Source organism: Astyanax mexicanus, chromosome 19 (assembly GCF_023375975.1).
Source record: "Astyanax mexicanus isolate ESR-SI-001 chromosome 19, AstMex3_surface, whole genome shotgun sequence".
In the NCBI taxonomy this organism is placed as follows: Eukaryota; Metazoa; Chordata; class Actinopteri; order Characiformes; family Acestrorhamphidae; genus Astyanax; species Astyanax mexicanus.
In genome coordinates, this window is record NC_064426.1 from 8418401 (window position 1) to 8445487 (window position 27087).

Below are 27087 nucleotides of genomic sequence, written 5' to 3' on the forward strand. Positions count from 1 at the left end.
GTCTTTACAAAACTATTGAATGCTCTAATAAAACAAGAACATGAAATGCAAACATGTACAGGGGTATCCAGCATCTGTAGTTAATTTTTTTTTGTATTATTTTGGATTTTTAAAAACGCTTACCTAGAATATTAACAGTCTCCTGCTGTTCGCTGCTACATGGCTGTTTAACTCGACACTGTACATTCTGATGTTTTTCCCATTCTGATGCTTTCAGAGTCAGAGTGCTGGTAATAATCTGGGTTTTGCTGCCGGGTTTATCAACTGGTGGCTTTGTGTTACCTTCCTTTACATTTCCATTTAAAACCCATGCTACTTTGGTGTTTGGTGCAGCTTCAACAGAACAAGTAGCTGTTATCTGTTCTGATCCCTGCTTTGCTGCTGCGAGACGAGGTTTCCTTAGATTGATCAGTGGTGTGATCGGTTCAGAAGCTGTCCAACAGTCAAAAAGAAGAATTTATACTCAATATTTATAGGTTCTCATTGGTTCTGAAAACATTTTAATGCATGCTTAATCAATAAATTAAGAATTGAACAAACAACAATTTGGAAGTATTTATATCAACATGATCAACACAGAAACATCACTATAGACAGAGTGTTCCAGTCCAAAAATACAAATAATTTAATTTAATTTTACCTGTTCACTGACAGATTAAGGTGTAGGCTAAGTGTAAATTAAGGCTAGGAATAGGTGTAGATTAAGGTGTATGGTTACATCAGGTTGGACTGCTGTAGCCATTTTAATTCTCTTTCATTTCGTACTGATCACTCCTTTAAGACGGGCTTTATGTGTAGATTAGGGTTAAAGTGTGGTTAAGATTATTAAGGAGTAGGTAAAGATTAGGTTTAGATGTAGATTATGGTGTAGGGTAATGTTAGGTTTAGATTGGCTTTATGTGAAGGTTAAGGTATATATTTGGAGTAAAGTTGTTGCCTGAAGTAATTTCTTTGTTTCTAGTAATGTTATTTTACATGAGAATAACACAAGATCAATGTGGATGTTTTCACCAAGACATCAGACTGATTTTATACAGTTACTGTAAAGATCAGCAGAAAGTGCTAATCACCCATGTGTTTAAAGCTCACCTGTACAAACACTGATGCTCTTCTCTACTGACTTGCGTTGATCAGTGACCTGGCAGGTATATACCTGCCCTTCATTCCACTTTGGTCGTGGGGCATTAATCTGGCTGGACACTTTCACACGTCCATCTGCTGCTTGCATTACAGTTTTAGTCTCCACAGACGTGGGTTTCCATGTGATCGTAGGGTTTAAACCAGTTCCATAACACACAAGTGTCTGGTCTGTTTTTCCTGTGTTGGGAACCATCAAGAGCTCCACAGAAGATTCACCTGCAAAAAAAATGCATATAGCATTGTTCAGTAAGTATGATTAGAAATCATTGTAGATGGTGTATTGTAAGTTGGTCTCTATAGACACAAACTTCAATTAGTGGCTATCTAGCGAGCTAGCTATGCTATAGGGATAGTTACTTAGGAAATGCACAATACACATTCCTGAATTTATCAGCCAATAAGCTAACAAGCTAGCTGAAAGGTTTTCACATGGTCAAATGGCTCATTTGTCCAAGTTAGCATACTGGCTTGTCGCCAAGAGCCTGATAAATGCATGTCCAAGTTAGATTGCTGAGGACATGAATGTCGCTAGCCAGGCACTAGGGGTGTGACGAGATCTCGTGGCATGAGATCTCGCGAGATTAAAACGTGACGATATTTCTGTTTTATCAATATATTTTCATATGAGATATAGGACTAGACAATAACGGTTAAATTGATATTGACTATGCTGCGTTCCAAAAAGCTCAGACACCTTTTCTCTCTCTCTCTCTCTCTCTCTCTCTCTCTCTCTCTCTCTCTATATATATATATATATATATATATATATATATACATAGAATATTTATTTTTTATTTATTATCGCACAGCCCTACTATAGAATTAGTTTTATGTCTGTGGTAGTCAGTTGAAGCAGTAATGCAAATTCTTACTCTTATTCATCTTGCAATAGAAACAGCTTAATTTTACTTAGTGGAGAAACATACTTTTATATTAAGGTATGTAGTGAAAGTGTAGTGTAGTGATCCAAAGTATAAGACTTAGAAATTCCTCACCAAAAATACTTCCAGTGGAAGCTGATTGCCACAGTTTGGAAGGGCTTTGCTGAACTTTACATTTGAAGCTGTGTTCTTTCTTCTGGTGTGTTGTAGGAATAGTGAAGCGTGTGATCAAAGTGCTTTGGCCTCGGGGCAGATCCACATGTAACTTCAGGGAATTGATGTCCGCTGGTTGTCAGGAAGGTGACAGAAACTTCACCAGAGGGAAGATCTCTAGCAGAGCATTCCAGAACAGCACTATCTCCCCCTAGAGGTCTCTTAATCTCCACTATAGGAGTTTTTACTACAGGCTCTGAGGAACATAAATACATTACATCAGAATCTCAGACTGTTCCACAAATCAATAATAGCTTTATACAGGTCTTTAGAAACACAATTCATGCATACTTCAATAAAATAATACATTTCTAGCATGTCCAATGGCCACAAGCACCTGTACACACATCATCTAGCTAGATTTCACACCATTATTACTGTATACTGAAAAAGTTCTTAATGTAGAACATGTAAACATGTTACTACAGATCTACAAGGCATTATGGTTGACATTAAGTAAAAGGTGAATAATACAGTAAACATATTTCTTAGGTAATTCACAGTACAGTAATTCACATTTTTTTCATTATGCATTATTTCCAACTTTAATTTGATTTGATTTTATTATCATGCAGAAAGAATGACATCTATATATCTTCCATAACATATATAAACACAGAGAACAGCTAACACATTTAGATAGTATATAGATGAAATGTGCAGGTAAAGGCAGCCAGTCTTTATGGCATATTTAGCTTATGCAGACATATGCTAGTGGTCAGTTAGCTATCTCAGTGTGCTAACAGTGAGTGAACAGTGAACAGTTAGTCTGTGTCTGTGAAGTTGTAGTAACTAAGTGTAAAAAGTAGATTTAAAAAATATTTCCTTTAGTTTATCAGTAAAGAATATAAATTTAACTTGACGTTTGTTGACTCCTTGCTACTGTTCTGTGGTACTGCTTTGCTACATAGCTAACGCTAGCTGGCTGAGGAAAAACTTTAAAGAGATGCACCTTCCTTAGGTAGTAAGCATATCGTTACCGAAATAAACAGGTCATGGAACAGGTCATTTGAATATATTTTGTTGTCTGGCAGATGTATTTAATAATGTCATCAGTTTGGTGTTGGAGTAGCACTACTGGATAAATGTTTCTGTGTGTGTCAGGGTAGGCCTATATTGCGTATATTGTGTGTCGGTGTAACCTTAACTAGCTAAGCTCCGTTTGGTGAGGATTATCCCAGAAAGATAATTTCAGGAAAGTCATTCTTAGACATTTTATAATTTAATTCACATTTAACTAAAATTTTTACTGCTTTCGCTACCAAAATGATTAAGTATTGATGTTAAAGAAATACTTACAAATCTATGGTCTGACAAAATATGTTGTTTGAAAAAAATGGGTCTTCAAGGTTGCTTTGAAAGGCAAATCATGGTTTTAAATGATTTCACATAAAACTTTTCTTATATTATTCTTATATTGAATGCCGATATGTTTACTTTTATGATTTTTTTATGTTTGGATTAACAGTGTTTTACGAAATATAAAAGGTTTCCAAAATAAAACCACAAACAAAGCTATTATGTACTTACTACATGTTTTCAAATGTTGTTAATGATGCAATAGATGAAGTTTGTGACAAAAAAGGACACTTTATTGTATATGATAATTTATACTATAAACTGTGATTATTATTGTAATAAAAATTACAGTTTTTATAGGTGCTGTGAACAATTATACAGTGTGCATACTGTAAAATTACAAGTTTATTTCACATTATTTTCTACAGTGTAGTTAATTTTTTTTATTTGTAAAAATTCTTACCTAGAATAATAACAGTCTCCTCATGTTTAATGTTACATGGCTGTATAACTCGACACTTGACTTTCGGATTTTTTTCCCATTCTGATGCTTTTAGAGTCAGAGTGCTGGTAGTGGTCTGGGTTTTGCTGCCACGATTTGTTTAAATTTTCATCTCTCTGTTATCAGTTAAAACCCATGAAACTTTGGTGTTGGGTTCAACTTCAACAGAACAAGTAGCTGATATTTGTTCTGATCCATCCTTTGCTGCTGCGAGACGAGGTTTCTTCACATTTATCAGTGGCTTGAGCAATGGACGTGCTGAAATGTTCAAGAGATTGGAGAGTTCGGGTTAGTGATTGTAAAACTGTACTCAGATAAAAAAAAAAGTCACATTCGGCTGCACATAAATAAAATATAGACTACAAGGTAATGCTTCAAAGAAAAGGGCATAATAATGCCTTTTTAATGCCATTATAAAGCATAAATAATAAGCGCAGAAAATTTGCCAGTGCAATAATTCTCATCTTGTCATGCCAGTTGTTGTTTTATTTTTTTATACCAGTAGCAATGTGACAATGAGCTGCATATCCATGACACATTTCAGGCTAAAGCTAATCTAAAAGTCACAATAAAAGTACAAACCCAAATCAGAAAAAGTTGGGACAGTATGGAAAATACCAAAAAAATTGAAATTGCCATTTATAATATATTATGTGTTCTTTATTTCATTACAGACAGTATGCACCCAAGAAATGTCTTGTCATCTCAGCTTCATTTAATTAGTAGCCATGACCAACTAATGTAATTGTTAATAATATGTAATTATAAATGTTTACTTATGCTATAAATGAGCAAATGTACCACATTATTTGCTGTCTTACCTTTGCAACTGCTCCATGTTGAGCTGATGTCTTGGCTTGCCTGACAGGTGTATTCCGAGTAATCATTTAACTGCTGTGCATCGATGTGTATTTCACTTATTTGAGTGAAAATTCTTTTCCCTGCAGCTTCTAGAGTTCTTGTCACTGGACTCCCACTGAATGGACTTTTGTTCTTTAACCACTTCACTTGATGTTTCTTAGAAACAAAACCATCCAGCAAACAAAGTAGCTTAACTGTGTTATCATCCACTTTAGCCAGCAGAGTGATGTTGGAATCCACTATAGGCACTGGTAGAAACAATGAGATATACTGTAATTAGATTCACATAAAAGTCACGTAAAATTCAGTGCTTAAAGCTTATTACCACACAGAACACACAATTTAACCCATTAGAGGCCAGACTCAGAATCAGTTTCATTAACTGAGCAGCTAATTCATATTTTTTTCTTATTGTGATAAAGAGAACAAATTACTGTCAATATTTTATGGTTAAAATTCCTATGTCATTTAAGTCATTTAAATTGTTAAAATTGTAGAAGCAAAAATTTAAACTGATTTTATGTGGTACCCATTATAGTTATTTCACTAGAACCGTCACATTGCCGCTGCTACTTCTCTTCTACCTTATTTGTCTTGGCCTGTAGGCCAAGAATATTATAATCAGGCAGATCTGGAACTGCACAGTGAGCACTGCACACAGCTCCTCCCTTGACCACATTACACGCTTGACTTGCAGGTGAGCTAACTTTGGCTCAATCCGAAGGAAAGTCAGAGGTATGGTGCTACTTCAAGTTGGTTGTTGATAACAACACTTTGTAGAGTGTGTAAATTCAGCATGCTCCTAGCATTCCACGCACATAACCAATATTGCTGTTTTTGTTTTTTTACATGTATGCTATATGCTTAATACACACTTAGTAAAGAAAAGTATTTTCTATTTTAAAACATTGTTAATTATATTAGAGTAGACAAAAAAATTACACATTATTGTTCTTGGTCTATATCTGTTTAATTATTGTGCAGTGCATAGCCTTATTGTTGTTTTTTTGTGTTGTCGTTTGTTAAGAAATTGTTTTATATTGCACAGTTTTATATTTTTTATTGCACATAAAAATAAAAAGAGAAAGCACCTTGACTAAACATGAATTTATTTTATTTCACTTTTCTATTATATAACTGCAATTCGCTTTTATATTTTTTTATATTTGAAAAACATCAAAGCGCTTTGTCACGGCTGCGCTGCTCATCAGTTTAATACAACTTCCGGTGAAAGCAGCGGTGAAATACTCTATATCAATCTATAAAGATATTTGTTAGTGCTTGTATTTCATCACCAGGTCAGATTAAAAAAAAAAAAAAAAAAAAATATATATATATATATATATATAATGAGCATGGCATTGTGCGGCAATGCACCTCATCTTTTTCACAGCGCTCGGAACTGAGCTCAGACAAAGATAACCATATAAAACATTATATAACATTAAAAAAATTTTAATATTATTTTAATGTTTTTCTACTGCTGTATTTAGTTTTTATCTACGTTTTTATGTTTGAAATTCATTAGATTATATTTTTGTTAGTTTTTTTTAGGTTTAGTTTAGTTGGGTATTTTCCAAGTCATTATTAAATTGTGTTATTAATCTTTCATATAATCCGGTGCGCCTATGTCCACATACAGTCTATGTATGAAAATAGACTGAAAATAGACCTGGCTTGAAAAATATGACTATCAACATGCTCACCCATTATGTTCTACTGACCCCCCCAAGCAAAGCAGTCTAGAACTGGGGCTGCTTATGATTATTGTGTGTTCTAAGTTGTCCAGTATGAGAGGTCTTTGCTTACATGGTGTGTATTGTATAGTTGTCTGCCGAAATCCTGCTTGATTTGTCGCCTTGCATGTGAACGACTTCTTCGCATCCCAGTCTGATTTCTTGACCTGCACTTGACTCACAGCCAAGTATGCTCCGTTGGACTGCATAGCTGGATAATCCACCTTTCCTGTCACAGCACCTGTCCAGGAAAACGTGAGAGACTCCGCGGGAGAGAAACCGCTGGTGACGCAGCCGAGAGTTTGGTAAGCACCTGAAGTGCCACATGAGGACACGGCAAAGATCGAGATTGGCGGAGTCTGACATCCTGTAAAACACACACACACATTTAGAACTAGAAGAGATACTAGAAATATATATATATATATATATATATATAGGAGATCGTACCAACAGCGATCACACTATTCAATACTTCTTCACCCTGTCGGGCAGCAGCAATAGACATTTAAGCATGAACACTTTAGTACTAACAGACTGTGCACCAGATGGCCTTACACTATATTTTCCCCTGCAGGCTAGGATTGGTCATCTATTTATTTATTTATCTATAATAATTTATAATATTCTCTTAAGATTATTTATACATTCAATATGCAATATGAGTATATTATTACTGTATGTTATTTATACTTAATGTTTCTGTGATTAGGTTGCTGCAATTTATGATTTTCCTTCTGGGATTAATAAAGTGATCTATCTATCTATCTATCTATCTATCTATCTATCTATCTATCTATCTATCTATCTATCTATCTATCTATCTATCTATCTATCTATCTATCTATCTATATATTACAGATTAATTATAGTGTAATTACTGCACGAATGAAGTGTATTTTTATGGTGTTATTTCTAGAATTATTAGGGTTCCAGTTACAATGTTTATATTATAGTAATTTAATATTCAAGTGTTTATTCATGAATTTATATGTAAGGTAATTTTTCATTTCCTTTTTTTTAAATATTAAAATATTATATTTCTTTAAATAATTTGCTATACCAATTTAAATGCATTTTCAAAATTTTAGATTATACTATAATTCCATCAATCATGTAACAACACATTACTGTATTTTTGACTGCATTAATATTTTAAAGCAAAAACTGAAAAAAAAGTTTAGAATATAATAAAATATTACAGCCAATATTTGAACTCCTTTAAGCAGTTCTCAATAAATTTAAGGAATTTTGCTATGACATTTTTCCTGTTGTTATACAAATGTGACAATATAGAATCTTAGTAATATAGCATCTTCAATTACACATTTAATGTCTCAATGAATATATTAGTGCTAATAAAGTAAAACATAAAAACATTCAGTCCTAATTAATCGTATATGTATATTTCATCCAGCAAGTAAAGAAAGATGGGCACTTAAAACATTTAAATAATTTTGTTTTGACAGACAGTATTTTGAAGATTACAAAATTGAATATGGCAATATAGAACGAGTTAAAGTAATATGATTGACATTGTAATCTAAATTATACATCATTAATTCTTCATTAAGTTCTTGCTAAGTGAAATTTAAAAGTGATTCATTGGTACATTTTTGCATTATTCTGTGTAATTTAAAGTCATTTTAAAATAGCAAAACATTTGTTAGTTTAACAATCATCAGCTGAGCGAATTGTTGAACAAAAATATTTTAGAACTTTTAGTAATTTAATTTAATAGAAATACCATACCAATATCATTGAGTCTCTTAATTATAATAACTGTAAAATGTGTTTCTTGATATTACTTCAATTACAACTGATCTCTCTGAATAAAATAAGTAATACGAATAAGCATTATTGCTAGATAAGAATATATTATGTAGTAATATTTAAGTAATGAAGAAGTAATAAATATGTAAATACACAGGCTACATAAATAGACATGTAGATGCACAGTTTGAGTAAAATATGGTCTATTAGTTTATATGACCTTTAAAAAAAATATTAGTAGTTTACATCTATATCTATAACATTTTAAGACAATCTGAACGATTCAGTGTGTAAAATCTTAATGTGAATGTTTTAGAAGAATTTAGTGCCATCTGAACTGCTACAGTTTGAACTAAATGTTTTCCTCACATCAGCCAATCTGAGTTTGACTTGTTTTAAAACAGCAAATGTTTTAATAGTATAACAACCAACAGTCTATATATATCATCCTTGTTACTCAAAACCAGTGTATTTTCTCCAGTCTTTTCTTTTTTACCATAAAGTGAATTTGGCAGTTGCTCTTTACAGTATGTCTAATCTTTTCACATAGACTTACAATTCCAAACATTACAGTTTTTTAGATGCAGGGTTTTTGCATTACAGTGGTAATAAGTACAAAAAATCCCCAGTCCAAGAAATCTGGGTATTTTGCCTTTTTGTTGTCACACACCAATCTACAGGGTTGATATAGTTTTTTTTACACAGACTCAAAATAAATAGATAAATTAAAAAATAAAACAATCTGAATTATTTTAGTAATCTTTAGTTTTTCATGATCAGAATGAATAAGATAGTTTGTCTTACCAGATGATACGGTGACCATTGTTCCTTTGCCCCAGTAGTCAAAAGCACCATCACAGTGACAGACTATAACTACTACATTGTACAAAAAGACTTGACTGGGTGTAAACTATCGTTCTGTAATAATGACTAAATTGGATCCACTTATGATATTTTAGAACGTATTAATGATTACCTTCTAATTTTCTTTATTAAATTAGTTAGAAGTAAATTTTGAATTAATATTTTCCAAATCTAGAGACTGTTTACATGCAATTCAGATCAGTACAGATAGTGCAGATAGTACAGATTGTACTATTATTTTGAGAATTCGATTTCCTTGGTGTTTCTATAGTTCTTCATTTCATCAACACTGAATACTGAATTATTAGTGTTGGATAGAATTTTGGTTTATTTCTTACCTGAAGACACGGTTACCATCGTTCCTTTCCCCCAGTAGTCAAAAGCGTTGTCACAGTGACAAACTATCCATCACTACCCGTACAATATTCTCACGCCAACCAAGAGTTCCTAACCTTTTCTTAATGTACCAAATTACTCTACATATACTGTAGGTAAAATGATGCAGTTTAAAACTTGTAGGTATAAAAGCATCTGTTTCTAATCACCACTACCCGTACAATATACTGACACCAAACAATTTCTAACATTTCTTAAATGAACTGAATTATTTTATATTTACTATGGGCAAAATAATATAAAACCAGCTGTTTCTAATAAATGTGTTCCTACTTGAAGACACGGTCACTGATGTTCCTTTCCCCCAGTAGTCAAAATAGTTATCACAGCGAATAAACGGACTAATACGCTGTACAAAAAATACCTAGTCCCAGGATCAGCCCAAGGTCTCACTTTAATGCTCTCTCTATTTATGCAGCTTTCCCTACCTCAGTTCTCTCTTCTTTGAGACTAGATGGCTTTTTCTACTGAAATGTTTAAAACAGAACTTGGAGAAAAACTAAAAGCACAACAACAGAGAGAAGAAAAGCTACTTACCAGAGGAAACAGTCACTTGGGTTCCTTTCCCCCAGTAGTCAAAGTAGCCATCACCGTGGTTGAAGGTGTGGAGCAACTTATCAAAAAACTGAGCTATACCTGTGTGGAAATTCACCTGACTGACTAAAACAGCTCTATCTATATCTGAAATTCTTCTAGGCTTCTGCAATTTGGATCAGACTAAACTTCTACAGTTATATACTAATAGTAACATCAGAGTTTTACTTGAATTTGAGTTTTTACAGAATTTTACTAAACATGTATTTATTTATTATATGTTATATATGGTATGTACTTTTAGCTTTAGTGTACACACACCTTTACTGACATTGCTATTCTGTTTTATCGTTTTTTTTTTTTTTTTCATTAGATTTTTGGTAACATTTTATAATACTGTTCCACAGGTAATAGGTAACTTAGCAGGAACTAAGCAGGAACTAATTAATAGTGCTGCATTAACACCTCTTCTAAATATCTTCTAATAACCACCAGTGAGTACTTAATAATTACTCAGTAGATAGTACTGAATTAATGCTTATAGTAGTTCACTAATAACTCCAAATTAATTACTGAGACTTCCATGTCTCCTGGAGAACTATACTTACTAATTATGTCTCCTTTATAGTAACTACTCATTAATTACTGCTCAAGTCAACATCTTACATGTCACCGGGGGAACTATTGATTTAAATCAATGTACTTAAAAAAAAATATTTGATCAGATGGTGATATTAAAGGCATATTTGAATGAAGCCAGCAACACCATTTGTAGTAATAGTAACAGTAATTACCTTATTATCCTCAGTATTTTCTAAATATTAGCAACACACTCTATTAGAGTAATTACAGTAATTTCAAAGCAGACGCAACTCTCCATCCTCAGTGTATATTCTCTGCTGTGCTGCTTATATATGTGTTAGTTAGCTAGCTGAGTTAGCTAGGTTATATGTGTGTTAGTTAGCTACATTATATGTGTGTTAGTTAGCTAGGTTATATGTGTGTTAGTTAGCTACATTATATGTGTGTTAGTTAGCTAGGTTATATGTGTGTTAGTTAGCTACATTATATGTGTGTTAGTTAGCTAGGTTATATGTGTGTTAGTTAGCTAGGTTATATGTGTGTTAGTTAGCTAGGTTATATGTGTGTTAGTTAGCTAGATTATATATGTGTTAGTTAGCTAGGTTATATGTGTGTTAGTTAGCTAGGTTATATGTGTGTTAGTTAGCTAGGTTATATGTGTGTTAGTTAGCTAGGTTATATGTGTGTTAGTTAGCTAGATTATATATGTGTTAGTTAGCTAGGTTATATGTGTGTTAGTTAGCTAGGTTATATGTGTGTTAGTTAGCTAGGTTATATGTGTGTTAGTTAGCTAGGTTATATGTGTGTTAGTTAGCTACATTATATGTGTGTTAGTTAGCTATGTTATATGTGTTAGTTAGCTAGGTTATATGTGTGTTAGTTAGCTAGGTTATATGTGTGTTAGTTAGCTAGGTTATATGTGTGTTAGTTAGCTAGGTTATATGTGTGTTAGTTAGCTAGATTATATATGTGTTAGTTAGCTAGGTTATATGTGTGTTAGTTAGCTAGGTTATATGTGTGTTAGTTAGCTAGGTTATATGTGTGTTAGTTAGCTAGGTTATATGTGTGTTAGTTAGCTACATTATATGTGTGTTAGTTAGCTATGTTATATGTGTTAGTTAGCTAGGTTATATGTGTGTTAGTTAGCTAGGTTATATGTGTGTTAGTTAGCTAGGTTATATGTGTGTTAGTTAGCTAGGTTATATGTGTGTTAGTTAGCTAGGTTATATGTGTGTTAGTTAGCTAGGTTATATGTGTGTTAGTTAGCTAGGTTATATGTGTGTTAGTTAGCTAGGTTATATGTGTGTTAGTTAGCTAGGTTATATGTGTGTTAGCTAGCTAGGTTATATGTGTGTTAGTTAGCTAGGTTATATGTGTGTTAGCTAGCTAGGTTATATGTCCAAACAGCACCATCAATAATCAATTCAAATTGGTAAACTCAGTTATCAGGGACTAATTCTATGCCACTAAAATTCCCACCAGGCCGGGAATTACTGGACAATACAATAGATTTCCATGCCACTGGGAATGTGTTGTAGGTGCCGAGGATGTGACACTTTTCCCTATACACACTTCCAGCCTTTAAATCCACCTACATGTATCGTAAAGGGTACTCTGTAGTGAATTTGCAGATAATATGAAATTATTAGAAGCTATTGACTGACATTGTGTCCGTTCATCTGGGCAAACTGTAGGGTGTCAACTTGGAAAAAAAATGTGTTAAGTATGTCCTGTTGTTATTTACATTTCATAATGTTTACAATACTATTGATTACAACACATAATAGTAATAGTTGTAATAGTAATTAAATACAGTATAATTTACTGAGCACTCTGTATCAGGGAGGAGTCCACAAAGACCTTCTTTAAACTACTGCATTTCATTAGTTCATCTTTGTGCAACACTTGCAGAACTGTCCATCTTTTCTCACGTCATGTGTTAGTTTGGTTGTTATTCACTTAGCTTGGTAGCCCTGCTTGCTAGTATCTTGTCCCTTTTGCTCATAACAACTGAATTAGGTAATTCAGTTCAGCCATCTGAACGATTGAGAACTCATTGCCGGTATTATTAGCCTTCTTCTTCTTCTCTGAACCCCAGCCATAAAGTCAGAATGCACAATTTACATCTGGGAGTGAGGGCGCAGTTGTTTCCAGTCACCAGTCATCCATGCTAACTGATAAGAGAATTGTTCTTGCTGTATACAAGCTGGACACTTGTCTGGGCTAGTATGGGAAGTGTAGTATATGGCGTATATAAAATATAACATAGGGTAGTAGGGTATTGGGGAAACATTTGACATAAGCATAACTTCTTGATACAAATCATTTATTAAAAAAAAAAAAATCTTCAAAAGTACTCTTTAACATTTCACTATTAGTGGTAGGCTAACTTTTTTACCTCATCCTAGCAACCTGGTCCTTTTGCAGAATTATGTTAGGTTTATGTGTATTGTCAAAAAACTTCTAATGACTTAATGATGTCAAGATTTAGAAAGAAATGTGAAACGTTTCTACCACATTTAAGATGCTAACACTGGAAGGTCACTGTACTCAATTAGTAATGTAATTTAAGTACCTTTTCTTGTCATATTTACACACTTGTGCATTGCACACATTAGTGTCACTGCATTTTCAGGCTTAAAAATTCAGTCAGAGCGCAGAGTCAGCCATACTATGCCACCCATATATCAGAGGTCAGCATAGCAAACCTAAAGATTGTAAAGACTATGGATCAAATTCTCCATGAGCTGAGGGAAATAGTAATTCTGGAGAAAACGATTTCAGTTAATTTTGAACTGCAGGCTGATGGTAAGTAAAGAGGCTCTAAAGTCTTAACAGGAAACACCTGTTTCAAAGAGGACAAGCTAAATTTCCGGCCAATTACCAAATATTACATAAACAAGCCACAGAGAATTCACCACTTTAGAATCAGTGTAGAAAATGAATAATAGGAATTGCAAGTGTATTGTATTGAATAAAATTCAATAAAATACACTTTGCTTTAAATTATTTTAAAACATTACTCTTGTAAAAAAAAGTGTCTATAAAGCTAATTGAAACAATGAATCAACCATAACATTTGTACCATTGACAGCGAAACTGAAAAATAAGGATAATCTTTAATTCTCAAATTTGCTGTGTTAAAAGTAAAACGGGCAAGCATAAATATCTGTGGTCATTATGACAAGGGTAATAATGTGATAGGTAGATGACTGAGTCATAACTTGGCAATAGCAAGCAGGGTGTTCCTGGTTGTGGAGCTGTGAATTTTTAAAAGCAAGTCACAAAGCTGACAGCGCCCCGTCATCTCCCATGCCAACCTGGGTGTTGTAGGCGCTTCGGTTTTTCCCCTACACCCAGCTCTACCTGCGTTTCGCCGTCACGCGAGTGCAACACCCAGGATGCACTGCTCAGTGATGCTGCACACGCTCACGCAACTGATACGTCACATGACTCTCTCCAGGAACTGACTGTGCCTGATTACTAGCCCCATTTAATGGGCTCATTTTGCCTTTGTTCTCTGCCGAGTATTGTTTGCTTCTTCCTCGTACAAAGTGGTTCTGAATCTCTTGTTTTCTGTTCCATGTATGACCTTGTTTTGTTTAACTGACCTCGCTTTTTGTCTTGCCTCTGATATTGCCCTGCCATGTATTAACCTGGATAGTACCGCCTCTCTGGTTATATCTGTTTGCCAGTATTGACCTTCTTCTGTCTGACTATCCCTCTGCCTACCGTTAATTGTAATAGATCATCCTTTTATCAGTATCTGCACGTGTCTAAATTTTGTGATATCATGACATCAGTATACACATTTGATAACATTTTATAAAATGCTTCTCAGGTCAGGAATATACTTTAAATCTCTCTCTCTCATTGTTTGAGGGATAAAACACTGTAGAGAAGCGTGCTCACCACATCTGCCCCAGAGATACAATGCAAATCTGCTGAAGAGGATTTTGTCACAGTTCCTATCACTGTGCGCTGCTATATGCACAGTGAATCACACCATGACAAATAGTCCTCTGCACAACACCTCTCCTCAATAAGACAATCCTCTGGATCAGTGCTTTACAGCTTTTATTGCTGTCCAAGGAGTAAAATCCATGTACTCTAATTCCATATCTAGGAAAAGTGAAGGATTAAATTGATTAACTGAGAATAACTAAACATAGTAAGTCTTAGATATAGAAAGCATACGTTGCTAAAATACACACCACAGTATAAAATAATAAAATAATCTTTTTTTTGAGAAATCAGTTTAGTAGGTCATCCCTTTAGAGAGATGATCATGACACGTCCCTCTCTTCTCCTCCAGTTCAACCTGTTTTGTTGTGGCATCTCCCAAACCCTGATTTCTTAGCCTGGAGGTTTTTGTCATCCTGTAAATCACAGTGGTCGTAGTTATCACATTCAAATACTGCTGTACAAAAACCCCAGTCTGTACAGCACAGTCTGCACAGTCTGTACATCCTCCGTCCACTGTTCTTATTCCATCTCATATTCTTAATTTACTGCAACAAATAAAACTCCAGTAATTTTCCAGTATCTCACTGTTAAAATCCAGATCATATATTGCAAATATTTGAGGTTCTTCACCTTGATCCTGTATTTTGGTCCATCATGTAGAAGAGTCTTCAGGAGAGATGTCAGTACTGGTCATGTTCACAGGAGAAAACTCTTTCTTTCTGATAAATATCTTCATCAGTAGAGAAAACAAATAGTACAGTTCCAGCTCACCGCTTCTCTGGCCTCTCTTCAGCGGACAGATGTTGCTCAACTCAGCCGGAAACGCTGGGCTTCTCAACACTGCAGTGTCTCCACTGCTGCTTTATAAATAAATAAATAATAAAATAAAACTAAAAGAAGACATGGCTGCTTAGAATGATGATTTTAACTCATTATATAAATAATATGAGATAATGACATCTCAATTATGATGTTTCTGTTAAACCCCTTATATTTGTTTTACAGAAGTGATATGAATACAATAGCACATTTTTATTTCACATTTCTTCAAATATAGATTTAGATTTCATTCAGAAATATTTTATTTAAAAAAGAATCAACAACAACAGCAAAAAATTGCAGCAGTATACTAATAACAGCAATAATTTATTGTTGGTATTTAAAATAAGCCCTAATAATAATAACAATAATAACAACAACAACAACAATAATAATAATAATAATAATAATAATAATAATAATAATAATAATAATAATAATAATAATAACTTTTAATTTACTAATTTGCCAGTGTTAAATTAACACTGCATGGGTTAATTTATTCATACTAAAAGCATTGATTTAAGTGTATAAGTATATAATATATTACATATTTTACAGTACATGATTATTTTATGTTAGCATTTAGCAATGTGTCTTAAATTTTCCTGACAAAGATTTTTTTTTTTTTGCAACATGACTTTATCTCTCAATGTTTTACACTTTCTGAAATCTTGATAACTGTCTTATTTATATTACAGGAATCTACTACAGGCAACTACTACTTGAAATGCTTTACTGTTTTCTTAAAAAAAAAAAAATCTGCTTTGTGCGTGTACATATTTATTTACACATTTGTTTGCATTGAATCTTTATATTTTACCTAAAATCCAAATCTCCAGTTTCCAGTAATACACATAAGTGTTCAGATATTAGCACACAGTGCTTTTCAACCCTTCAAGAAGTTTTTGTAAAGGCTTTAATCACTGTGGCCCCCACTATACACAGTCATATGACAAAAACCACCCTCCAGTTTACATTACCAGTTTATCTACTAAATCATAGAAGATAAATTCATTTATTATTAGGATTACCTGACAACTGTTGCTGTTTTATATTAAGCAGTATTTGTAAATGTTCATACAAGTCTTTATGCTTTTAAAATAATAGAAATAAAATCAAGCAAAGAATCTTTTTTTCTAGAATTGTTATCATTTTAGCTCACTCTACCTCTCAAAGACACAATTTACAGTGATTATGCTCACAAGTCTGAATTCTTTTTGACACAATATAATATATATTTTTATCTTTATTTTCTGATGTATTTCATACATATGGAAGGACCTGAATGTCCATATTGTTGTATTTGTTTTTAGACACATAATAAATACAACATCATAATGCTATTGTTTTTTCAATGTTGTTTTTTAGTTAATTGTTAATTAACTAGTTTAATATAAGCTCAAATTGATTGTGGTGCCTATGTTTCACTGTTACACTATGTCTCTTTCCTTTTTTTTTTTTTTTTGGCGACATGGGTTTCCAAATTGCAAATAAATATACAGTGCAGTGTCATTATTCTTGCCGAGAACAGCAGCGACCTCAGACAATAATAACTGTTTTACTTTGTTTGTCTAAAATTTGTTACAAATCTCCTGATTATTTTCTTACAGTAGGGATTGCTAAAGTTGTGAATTACTGCCATGCCCATATTAGGACCACCAGATCTCTATGACAAAAATAAATACGATTTTCTAAATTCACTGCTTTTAAGCTCTGTCATAAACCTATGTGTGTACTTTTCTTTTTCTGATTCTTCCATAGAGTTCTCGGGCATGAGGCTAACTACAGGATGACACCTCCAGCTGAATCAAGCAATTAACAAACAGACAGACTTGGCTATCAATGCACTTATTTTAAACTAAGCTTTAAGATGTTTTTCTTGCTTAATACTTATACATTACACTTATAAAATAAAGAACCATTTTTATAATAAAGATATATATATATATGTCCAGTTATGAAATTTCCTCACTACTGAATATTCCACAGTCAATCGTCAGTGATATTATAAAAAGTGGAAGAGACTGGGAAGGAAAGCTCATCCAACGTAAAATGACAGAGGTCACCAGCTTTCTGCAGACAGAGTCAATCACTACAGACCTCCAATCTTCATGTGACCTTCAGATTAGCTAAAGAACAGTAGAGCGTAGAGAGTGAGCAGATACTTATATAGTGTACTAGACTCTACAGCAGATTAAACACAAATCAGCCATAACATTAAAACCACTGACGCTGCAAGTGATTAACACTGATTATCTGTTTACTATGAAAACTGTCAAAGGGTGGGGTATCATGTACCTAATAGGCAGTGTCATAATCTGAGTCATTTTGATGAGACCCAATTTGCTTTGGCTGTTTAGATTAATCAGAACATCAACAAAACATTAGGCAGGTCTTGTGGGAAGTATCTGGTACAGAGTGGACAGTACCTACAGTGCAGTACAGAAAAAAGTTAATGAAGTCCAATCACAATGAGATAAAATATTTCCAATATTATGAGATCATGTGGTTTTAATGTTATGACTGATTGATGTACACACTCTACTTTATATATAGGCGATGCCAATACTGTAGATCGGTTTTGTCCAACTGAGGTGAGGTCTGCCCATAATTTTTACACTGTATTGTCTCTTACTGTCAGTGAGCAGCATTCCCATTGTGTTTTACTGAAAAATAGGTTTATGATTTAAGCATGTCATTGGTCACACATGAATGAAACAAGTCAGTCGAGGCTGTTGGGAGTTTACTTGGTTATTTACATTAGTTTACGTATTTTATTACAAACTCTGTCATTGTCGCACAGTTGATCAACCTCAGCATGGGTAGTGCATTTTCTTTAAATGGCGTTTGAGATTTCCCACAATAAAACACAACACAACAGTAAACAGCAGTAAATATACAATTGTGACACTAGAGGGTTTATGTATTTAATGCTGTTTAGTAGGAGGTGAGTTTTGTCACCAGAGGGAGCCAATGTATTGTTTTTGTGGAGGATGTCTGCTGATTCCCAGTTAAAAATTTTACAATTTAAAAGTCTTTCATTGTAGCAGCAAACCCTCGAAGGGAGTGCATATTTAAGGTACAGTAATAATGCTGATAAACTATATCTCTGTTACCATTTCACTCAGTAATAGCTGTTCTGTGGATATAGACCGTTTCAGAGGAATATTCATCAGCGTAGGAAGTGACGTAGCTGTCCCTAGGACACTTCCGTTTAGAGGTAAACAGCGTTCAAAACAGTGGACGTAACTTTTTAATTTAACATGAATGCAAACTTCACCTAATCTGAGAGTCACAAACATTGAAAATCAGGTCAAATTGTTCTTTAAACAAGTAAACTATGGAGGACCAAAAATTACATAAGTATAATAAATAAATATACATATAAATGTATAAATATATTAATAAATTAATAAATAAATTAATGTTGAAGTTAATAAATATATAAACAAATGCACATATAAATGAACAAATAAATGAATATATAAATAAATAAATACGTGCACAAATAATTGTATAGGCAAATAAATCAATTAATAAGTACATTTCTTATTTATATATTTATTTATTCGTGCATTTTTTATGTCGACATTTATTTATTTATTCATTTATTTATTTCAACATTTATTTATTTATACTTATGTAATTTTTGGTCCTCCATAGTAAACATGCCTGCTTTCGTTTTTCACACTGCTGACCTGCCATGCAGTTACAGTGTCCGCTCACAACTTCTCCCTCCTTCTTATCTATAAATCATGCAGAGTACGTGTTGGATAGCGTCTGACTTGCTCCAACCTCACCATACACTATAGTGATGCTTCTCTACTACAGGAACAAATATTCCCAACTTTTCCACTGAGAAAGTAATTATATCCGTCCAAACTGCGGTACGCTTTCACTGCCTCCGTTTCAACAAGATAGTGATGCACATCTGGGTAGGTCACCTCTGGAAGGTGGCATTAAAGGAAAAAACTTCCCCCTTAAATTCTTTATCAAAAGGATCAGGAGAAGAGTTTTGATCACTTTTTACTAATTTCTGACAATATGTTTGCTCTGTTTTCGGGACACTTGCGAAATATGTGCTCTCATTTTGACAGCTGTATACATGACATGCGCAGTAGCTTTGTTATTGTTTTCCTCATTGAAACGTTCTATAAAGGAAAAAACATTTTTTTTGTATATTTATTTTATTTATATATAGTTTCAAGATTTGTATAAAGGATTTCGTTTTTTATATAAAGAATTTGGCCTAAATGTTAATGTATCACTTGTTTGCAAAAATGCAATTTATAAAATGAAACAAAAAGGATATTCTAAGCTTGTGTTTTGTAGCTTGACGGGTTTTTATAGTTACGTGCTGTTGGCATTAAAGGTATAACTCCCCATTTAATACCGTGTATATAAAAAGGAAACATATTTTATTACAAACCTGAGGTAAATCTAGCCATGTTGTGACAAGTCTGAAAATAACGGACTTCAGTTAAATGTTGTCAGTGTAAAAGTGGTGCAGATAGCATTTAAGTTACTGAGTGAAATGGTAACAGATATATAGTTTATCAGCATCATTACTGTACCTTAAATCCACTTCAGCTTTATTAAACTATAGGGGAACCACTTTTCCCAGACTCTAGTTAAATATGTTCCCCCTGTGTTTTCAGAGTTAAAGTGGTGAAGATAGTGTTAAAATTAATGGGTGAAATGGTAACAGATATATCGTTTATCAGCATCATTAATGTAACTTTTTATCCTCTCCAGCTGAAATAACTTTTCTCAGGTTCTGGTATGTTCCCCCCATGTTCTCAGAGTAAAAGAGGTAGTAATTGACACAGTTTATCAGCATGATTACTGAACCCATAATCCTCTCCAGCAGGGGGGACCAACTTTCTTAGATTCTGATTAAAAATGATAATGATAATGATAATCAGCATGATTACTGTATCTGAATATTCCCACTAGCTTACCTAACCCATGTTCCCTTGATCTACTGAAAACAGCAGCATCGATTCAAATATAAAGTAAGAGGCAGGGTTTGTTGGGTACTCATCATATTTTAATGGAAGAACAATTTTATTGATGCTAACCAAAGGTTGAGAGATTAAACATAGGCTAAGCAATGTTGTTTGATTTGCAAACACAGCACCACGCAGCAAGGTCATGTTTTATTTAATTATTTAATATTTTATCATATTTTTTCCCACTCCAGAACTAATGCATAAAACAATATAATAAAACAAAAATAATAATAAAACAAAAATAATAATAAGTAAGGCTTTGTTTCCCTAGTTATCTAAAATCCCGTGAGTGAAACGGACGTGCTGGACGCGCAGTGTTCACTTTAACCAGCGTCACTGAGCATCCGTAAATCAGAGAGAGGAGGAAGAGTGCGATGAAGGCACACGCCATGTTCCACGTCTCCTCAGCCGTGTCCTCTACGATGGCATCAGACAGGTTCTCATTATAGTATATATTCTGCTCAATAATTTCTGAAAAAACAAAGAATATATTATTTATCATTTTGTTCCATTCAACCAACAAACATATCTTAACAGTGTGGGGTCGAACTTTTAATTTTCACATTCTCCACACATCCCAGTCAAGTACCCATACCCTCTTCTTCCACTGCCATGTCTTTGCAATGCGTGCAGCATGCATTTTGCATGGACTTGTTGAAAAAATGCACTGAAGATAGTTTGTCTCAATGTGTGTTTCTGCATTAATGTTGCATCACATGAGTGTACTAATAAAACCCTTTATCATGACAGAACCTGGCTTTTGGACATGGGCTTTTGCTGAGAGGAGTCTGGATTCTCCTTTTTGACTTTAGTACAGAGCACACAGCACCTGTTTCTTTCAAAACATATCTGGAGTACTGATTCACCTGACCACAATAGACATTCATTTACATTGTGTGACGATGGATCTATAAAATCCCCTTCACGTGCATGCTTATCAAGCCATGTGCAATGTGTACTCACTAAACTGCAGTAGGAAAACACAACTAACCAGACCAAAAATATTAACCTTGATTCTGACTTGCTTTTACACTTTATAGCTGTAAAAACTACTTACCATGATCACCTGTTAACCTCACCTGCTTGAAATAACATCATAATTTATTTTCCCTCATTACTATACTTAAATTGTCTCCATCCCAATTTTTCGTAATGTGACCAGGAAAAAAAACATGAAATATCTTGGATCGACTAAAAGTCAATATAAATAATAGTAAATGAAATATACATTAATATGCATTAACTAACTAAATAATTACCTTCTTTGGAAATGTTTTGAGTATAAGAGCCAGTGACGTGTTGAACCAGACAGGTGTATTTAGATCCAGGTGCCCATTCGGAAGCCAGGACATGCAGCTGACTTTTAACACTGAATTTCCCGTCAGGCCCTTTGGCAGGTCTGGTGGTGTGTTTGTGCGGTACTTTCACACCATCCAGCAGCCAGGTAATGTTAATGGCAGATGGGCTGTAGTCATACACCAAACAGACAAGCTCATCGCGGGCCTGCATTAACTCCACTGATGGGACAGAGTTAATAACTGAGGCTAGAGGAAACACAAGGGAGTGAGAAATGAAAAAAGAAGTAATTGGAACACATCAGTAAACCTGTTCAATCAAATGATATCAAGCCGGATATGGATTCAAGGTTAGCTTTGTCCATGTCATTTACTGCCCCTATATATTTTTTCAAACTGTTGCTAACACAATGCAATTGGAGGGCTGAACATGCTTGGACATTATATTTATAAAACAAACAGCTAATTGTGATGCGATTTTATTATGCATCAATTTGTTCCATAAATAATCTACATCAAATTCCTATAATGAGCGTGTTTTCACCTTTAACCTTTTTATAATTACATGACACCCACCATGTATGCTATCCACTGTGCTGATGATAGGGTTTGGGGATGACTGATGCTCGACTATGCAGGAAAACGCGCCATGCTCACGTTCTGATTCTGGTAAAGTCAGTGCACTGTGCATGGAGAATTCTCGACCAGAAGAATGACTTCCCAGTGGACTATTGTTCCAGCGAGACACAGGCAGCTTCCTCCCATTCAGCCCCCAGTGGACAGAGATATCAGCAGGATAGAACCCAGTGATCAGACATAGAAGAGTCGAGTCATGAGAATCTGAAAAGTCACTGTCACTGGGTTTAAAGACTTGGACAGTGGGACGTTTGGGATCTGTGTGCACAAATCAAACAGAAGAGTATAGAATGAAATTTTTAAATATAGTTCCTTATGCTTTTTATTTAGTATCAAAACTATTAAATGATTTCTCTAGCATTTTTCAACCATGGATAATTATTTTGACCTTAAAAACATTAATCTTATCTTGTTGACTTGAATCTTATTATAATAGAAAACATTACTTTAGCTATGTGTTTGGTTTCATAGGCTTTTCAGAAAAAAATCTGGTGTGCATAGTTTTTGTTGTTAATGAGTGTATTTTAACATGCGCATAACTGCTGATATCCATAGCATTTTTTAAAATATCTTTTTAACAATCAAAAAATGCAACATGCAAATGTTAGCCTCGTTTGACTAATCACTGTTACTTCTTCTCTTGCCATTGTGATGAACCATCAGCTGTGTTCTAGCAAATAACCACTAGAACTCACCAACTGTATACTGAGTTTTGTTATATAGCTAAAGTTTCAAGTTACCAGGTTTGTATAATGTATTTCTACACTGAGGAAAGAATCAATCATATGCTTTAAAATAGTCAGACAGATAATATCAAAAAACGCTAGAGTTTTCTGTTAAGGTTGGTCTAATATGATCCCTTACCTCTGATCTTGGAGATGTTCACATACTGTGCTTTGTTGATGCACCGGTGTTTAACCTCACAGGAGACATCATATTTATCCCATAATTGCTCTGATAACATTAGAACGCTCTGGACACTCTGGCTTCCATTGTTGTGGTTTCTAGGAGATTCCTGAATAACATCCTGAGAGGTGACACGATTTTCCACTCTCCAAGTGATTGTGAAGTCCCTGACCTTGTGGGCAATTACCAGACAGGTCACAGGTACATGACCATCCGACTTCATAACAGTGAAGGAAGGACCCCACAGATATTGCTGTGGCGGCTGAGCCAAATGTTCACCAACTAAAGAAGAGAGAAAATTAGCATAAGTAAAAAATATGTGCATGCTTTTAATTGTCTGTTCACACCAGAATACTTAGTATATAAGTATAAGATTTAGTTACAGTGAACTGCATTTTTAATAAAGTAGAAGTCAAATGTTCACACACATCCTAGCCACATCCATTTAAACTCACATTTAATCACTACTATAAGTAACTGCAGTGTATCTCAGTCACAGCACAGCCAAAAACTAGGAATATTTGGTTTCAGATCTAGTCCATATTCTCCATACCTTTACAATCACTGATGCTCTTCCAGACTGTGGAAAAATCGTTGATCTTGCAGGTATATACTACCCCTTCCCTCCACTCATCCAGTGGCACTGTTACATAACTTGACACTTTCACACGTCCATCTGCTTGCATGGTGGTTTCTTGAGCAACAGCATTCTTTTCTGTAGAACCAGCGAGCCACGTGATCTTAGGGTTAAATCCAGTTCCGTAACACTGAAGAGTCTGTGCTTCTGAGTCAGGGTTCCTGGGAACCACTGAGAGCTCTACAGAAGACTCACCTGGAGAGAAGTTCAAACTGTAAGCAATAGACAAGGATCTGCAAACCTAAGCATGTGGTATTAGCATTTTAGTAGTCATAAGGCTTATTATTCAGTATCTACAATTCTTCTGATTATCATATTTTTAAAACTTTCAGAAATCTGGCGGGTGTTTAAGGCCTCTGCATACTTCCTTTAGAATTAAAACTGCGAGCTCTGCATGAAGAAGAATCACAGCTACAAGCTACAAGAAACAAACGAGAGATAACGCAAACATAAACAAACAGGGAGGAATAACAAAAGAAACAAACGAGGAACTGAAATAACACAGAACTAAAATAGGACTTTAAACTAGAGCAAATAACTAGAAAATGTGGAATAACAAAACAACAGAGGAAGGTGCAAAGACCGACGAATAAACACAGACGTAAGGGGAATATATATACACACAACTGGGGAAACAGGCAACGAGGGGCGGAGCTACAAATTACACACACGTGATGGGAAATTACTGGGGAACACTGGGAAACGCAGAAACACAGGGCAAACAAGGCAAGGGCATGACATTGTTTGAAAAGTCTACGTTGCATTTTGTCTGGCATTAGTTTGTGTTGTGCTTCACCCTGCCAAGATTTAGAAATTCCTCACCAAAAATGTTTCCAGTAAAACCTGATTGCCAGTGTTTGGAAGGGCTTTGCTGAACTTTACATGTGAAGCTGTATTCTTTCTTCTGGTGTGATGCAGGAATAGTGAAGCGTGTGATCAAAGTGCTTTGGCCTCGGGGCAGATCCACATATGTAACTTCAGGGAATTGATGTCCGGTGTTTGTCAGGAAGGTGACAGAAACTTCACCAGAGGGAAGATCTCTAGCAGAGCATTCCAGAACAGTGTATTCTCCCTTTAGTACATCAGCAAGAGACCTCCTAATCTGTACTGTAGGTGTATTTACCGGAACATCTGAGGAACATAAAGACATTAAATTACAATCTCTAAATTCACAACAAATTGATATTACATGTCTTTACATAACTATTAAATGCTTTAATAAAACAAGAATAAGAAATGCAAACATGTACAGGGGTATCCAGCATCTGTAGTTACATTTTTTAAATATTATTTTGGATTTTTAAAAACGCTTACCTAGAATATTAACAGTCTCCTGATGTTCGCTGCTACATGGCTGTTTAACTCGACACTGTACGTTCTGATGTTTTTCCCATTCTGATGCTTTCAGAGTCAGAGTGCTGGTAATAATCTGGGTTTTGCTGCCGGGTTTATTAACTGGTGGGTTTGTGTTACCTTCCTTTCCATTTCCATTTAAAACCCATGAAACTTTGGTGTTTGGTGCAGCTTCAACAGAACAAGTAGCTGTTATCTGTTCTGATCCCTGCTTTGCTGCTGCGAGACGAGGTTTCCTTAGATTGATCAGTGGTGTGATCGGTTCAGAAGCTGTCCAACAGTCAAAAAAGAAGAATTTATGCTTAATATGTATAGTTTCTCATTGGTTCTTAAAACATTTTCATGCATGCCTAATTAATAAAATAACAATTTAACAAACAACAATATGGAAGTATTTAAATCAATATGATTTCACACAGAAACATCACTATAGACAGAGTGTTCCAGTCCAAAAATACAAATAATTTAATTTAATTTTATCTGTCCTCTGGTAGTGCAGCTGAGTGAAATAGACTGATTAAGGTGTAGGATAAGATTAGATTAAGGTTAAATTAAGATTAGAGGTTAACTTATCTGGTAAAAAAATACAATATTTCCGACAATTGGACAGGCAGCATGGCAGCACTCCAGCTAAGGAGTCAGGGCTCATTTCTATTCACTTAAATTCAATAAAATTTTATTTATATAGCCCTTTTTTACAACAAAGGTTGTCACAAAGCAATTTCTACAAATGTTATCTTATTTAAAATGTTAGTTTATTTTTTCTATTTGGGACAGTTTACGAACTATTTATATAACATATGAAGTAACATTGTTAAACAACTAACATAAAAAAAAAACGATAAAAAAATTATATTGGATTTTGTTTTTGTGTATTACTGTCTGAAAACAGCATTCCTATTATGTCTCATTAATGGAAAATAATTTTGGTCTGAAACTCACCTGTACAAACACTGATGCTCTTCTCTACTGACTTGCGTTGATCAGTGACCTGGCAGGTATATTCCTCCCCTTCATTCCACTTTAGTTGTCGGACAATAATCTGACTGGACACTTTCACACGTCCATCTGCTGCTTGCATTACAGTTTTAGCAGTCTCCACAGACGTGGGTTTCCATGTGATCGTAGGGTTTAAACCAGTTCCATAACACACAAGTGTCTGATCTGTTTTTCCTGTGTTGGGAACCATCAAGAGCTCCACAGAAGGTTCACCTGCAAAAAAAATTAGTTAAGTAATTATTATCAGTGTTATACTCGATTGAGAATAAATTGTAGTAGATGGTTATTATTTATATTGTACAATTGTTAGCTCCGACCCTACAATGCGATTCACTGAAAGACGTTCTGTGAGTGCCATTATTACACAAAAATGCAACTGTAACCGAAGCCAAAGTCTCCAACATTAAATCAGAACAAGTATATAACATCTGTGAAGAACTGAATTTGCTCTGTTTCAGAAGTGAAAGACAGCTTTAAGCTACACAATTTCAAGGAGGTGGAGGTTCTGCTACTGAAAAACCTTTATATTTTTATATAATACTTTTTAAAAATGTACAATTGGTGCCAATGGTTTAAAAAAGGGCAGAATAAATGCAATATTGCTTCGACTTGCCTATGGAAATAAATTACTATAATCTGAAAACTTGTGTCTGTCTCCAGTCTTTTTGGTGTAGCAGTGT

At 34.4% G+C, this 27087-nt stretch overlaps 1 protein-coding gene across 18 annotated transcripts in view; it reads right to left on the reverse strand.

Annotated features, from left to right (window-relative positions):
• The window catches only part of ighd (immunoglobulin heavy constant delta), a 100889-nt gene that overhangs the window by 23511 nt on the left and 50291 nt on the right, over window positions 1-27087 (reverse strand). For 8 of the 18 annotated variants that reach the window (XM_049467696.1, XM_049467695.1, XM_049467693.1 and 5 more), the window contains 2 exons: window positions 26351-26620; window positions 124-432 (listed from right to left, as the gene is read on the reverse strand). In XM_049467696.1, coding sequence (XP_049323653.1) covers window positions 124-432; window positions 26351-26620 — 579 coding nt within the window. Of the gene's footprint in view, window positions 1-123; window positions 433-1089; window positions 1139-25369; window positions 25679-26350; window positions 26621-27087 lie in introns of all 18 variants that reach the window. The other 10 variants (XM_049467694.1, XM_049467704.1, XM_049467703.1 and 7 more) reach the window with 10 other exon arrangements.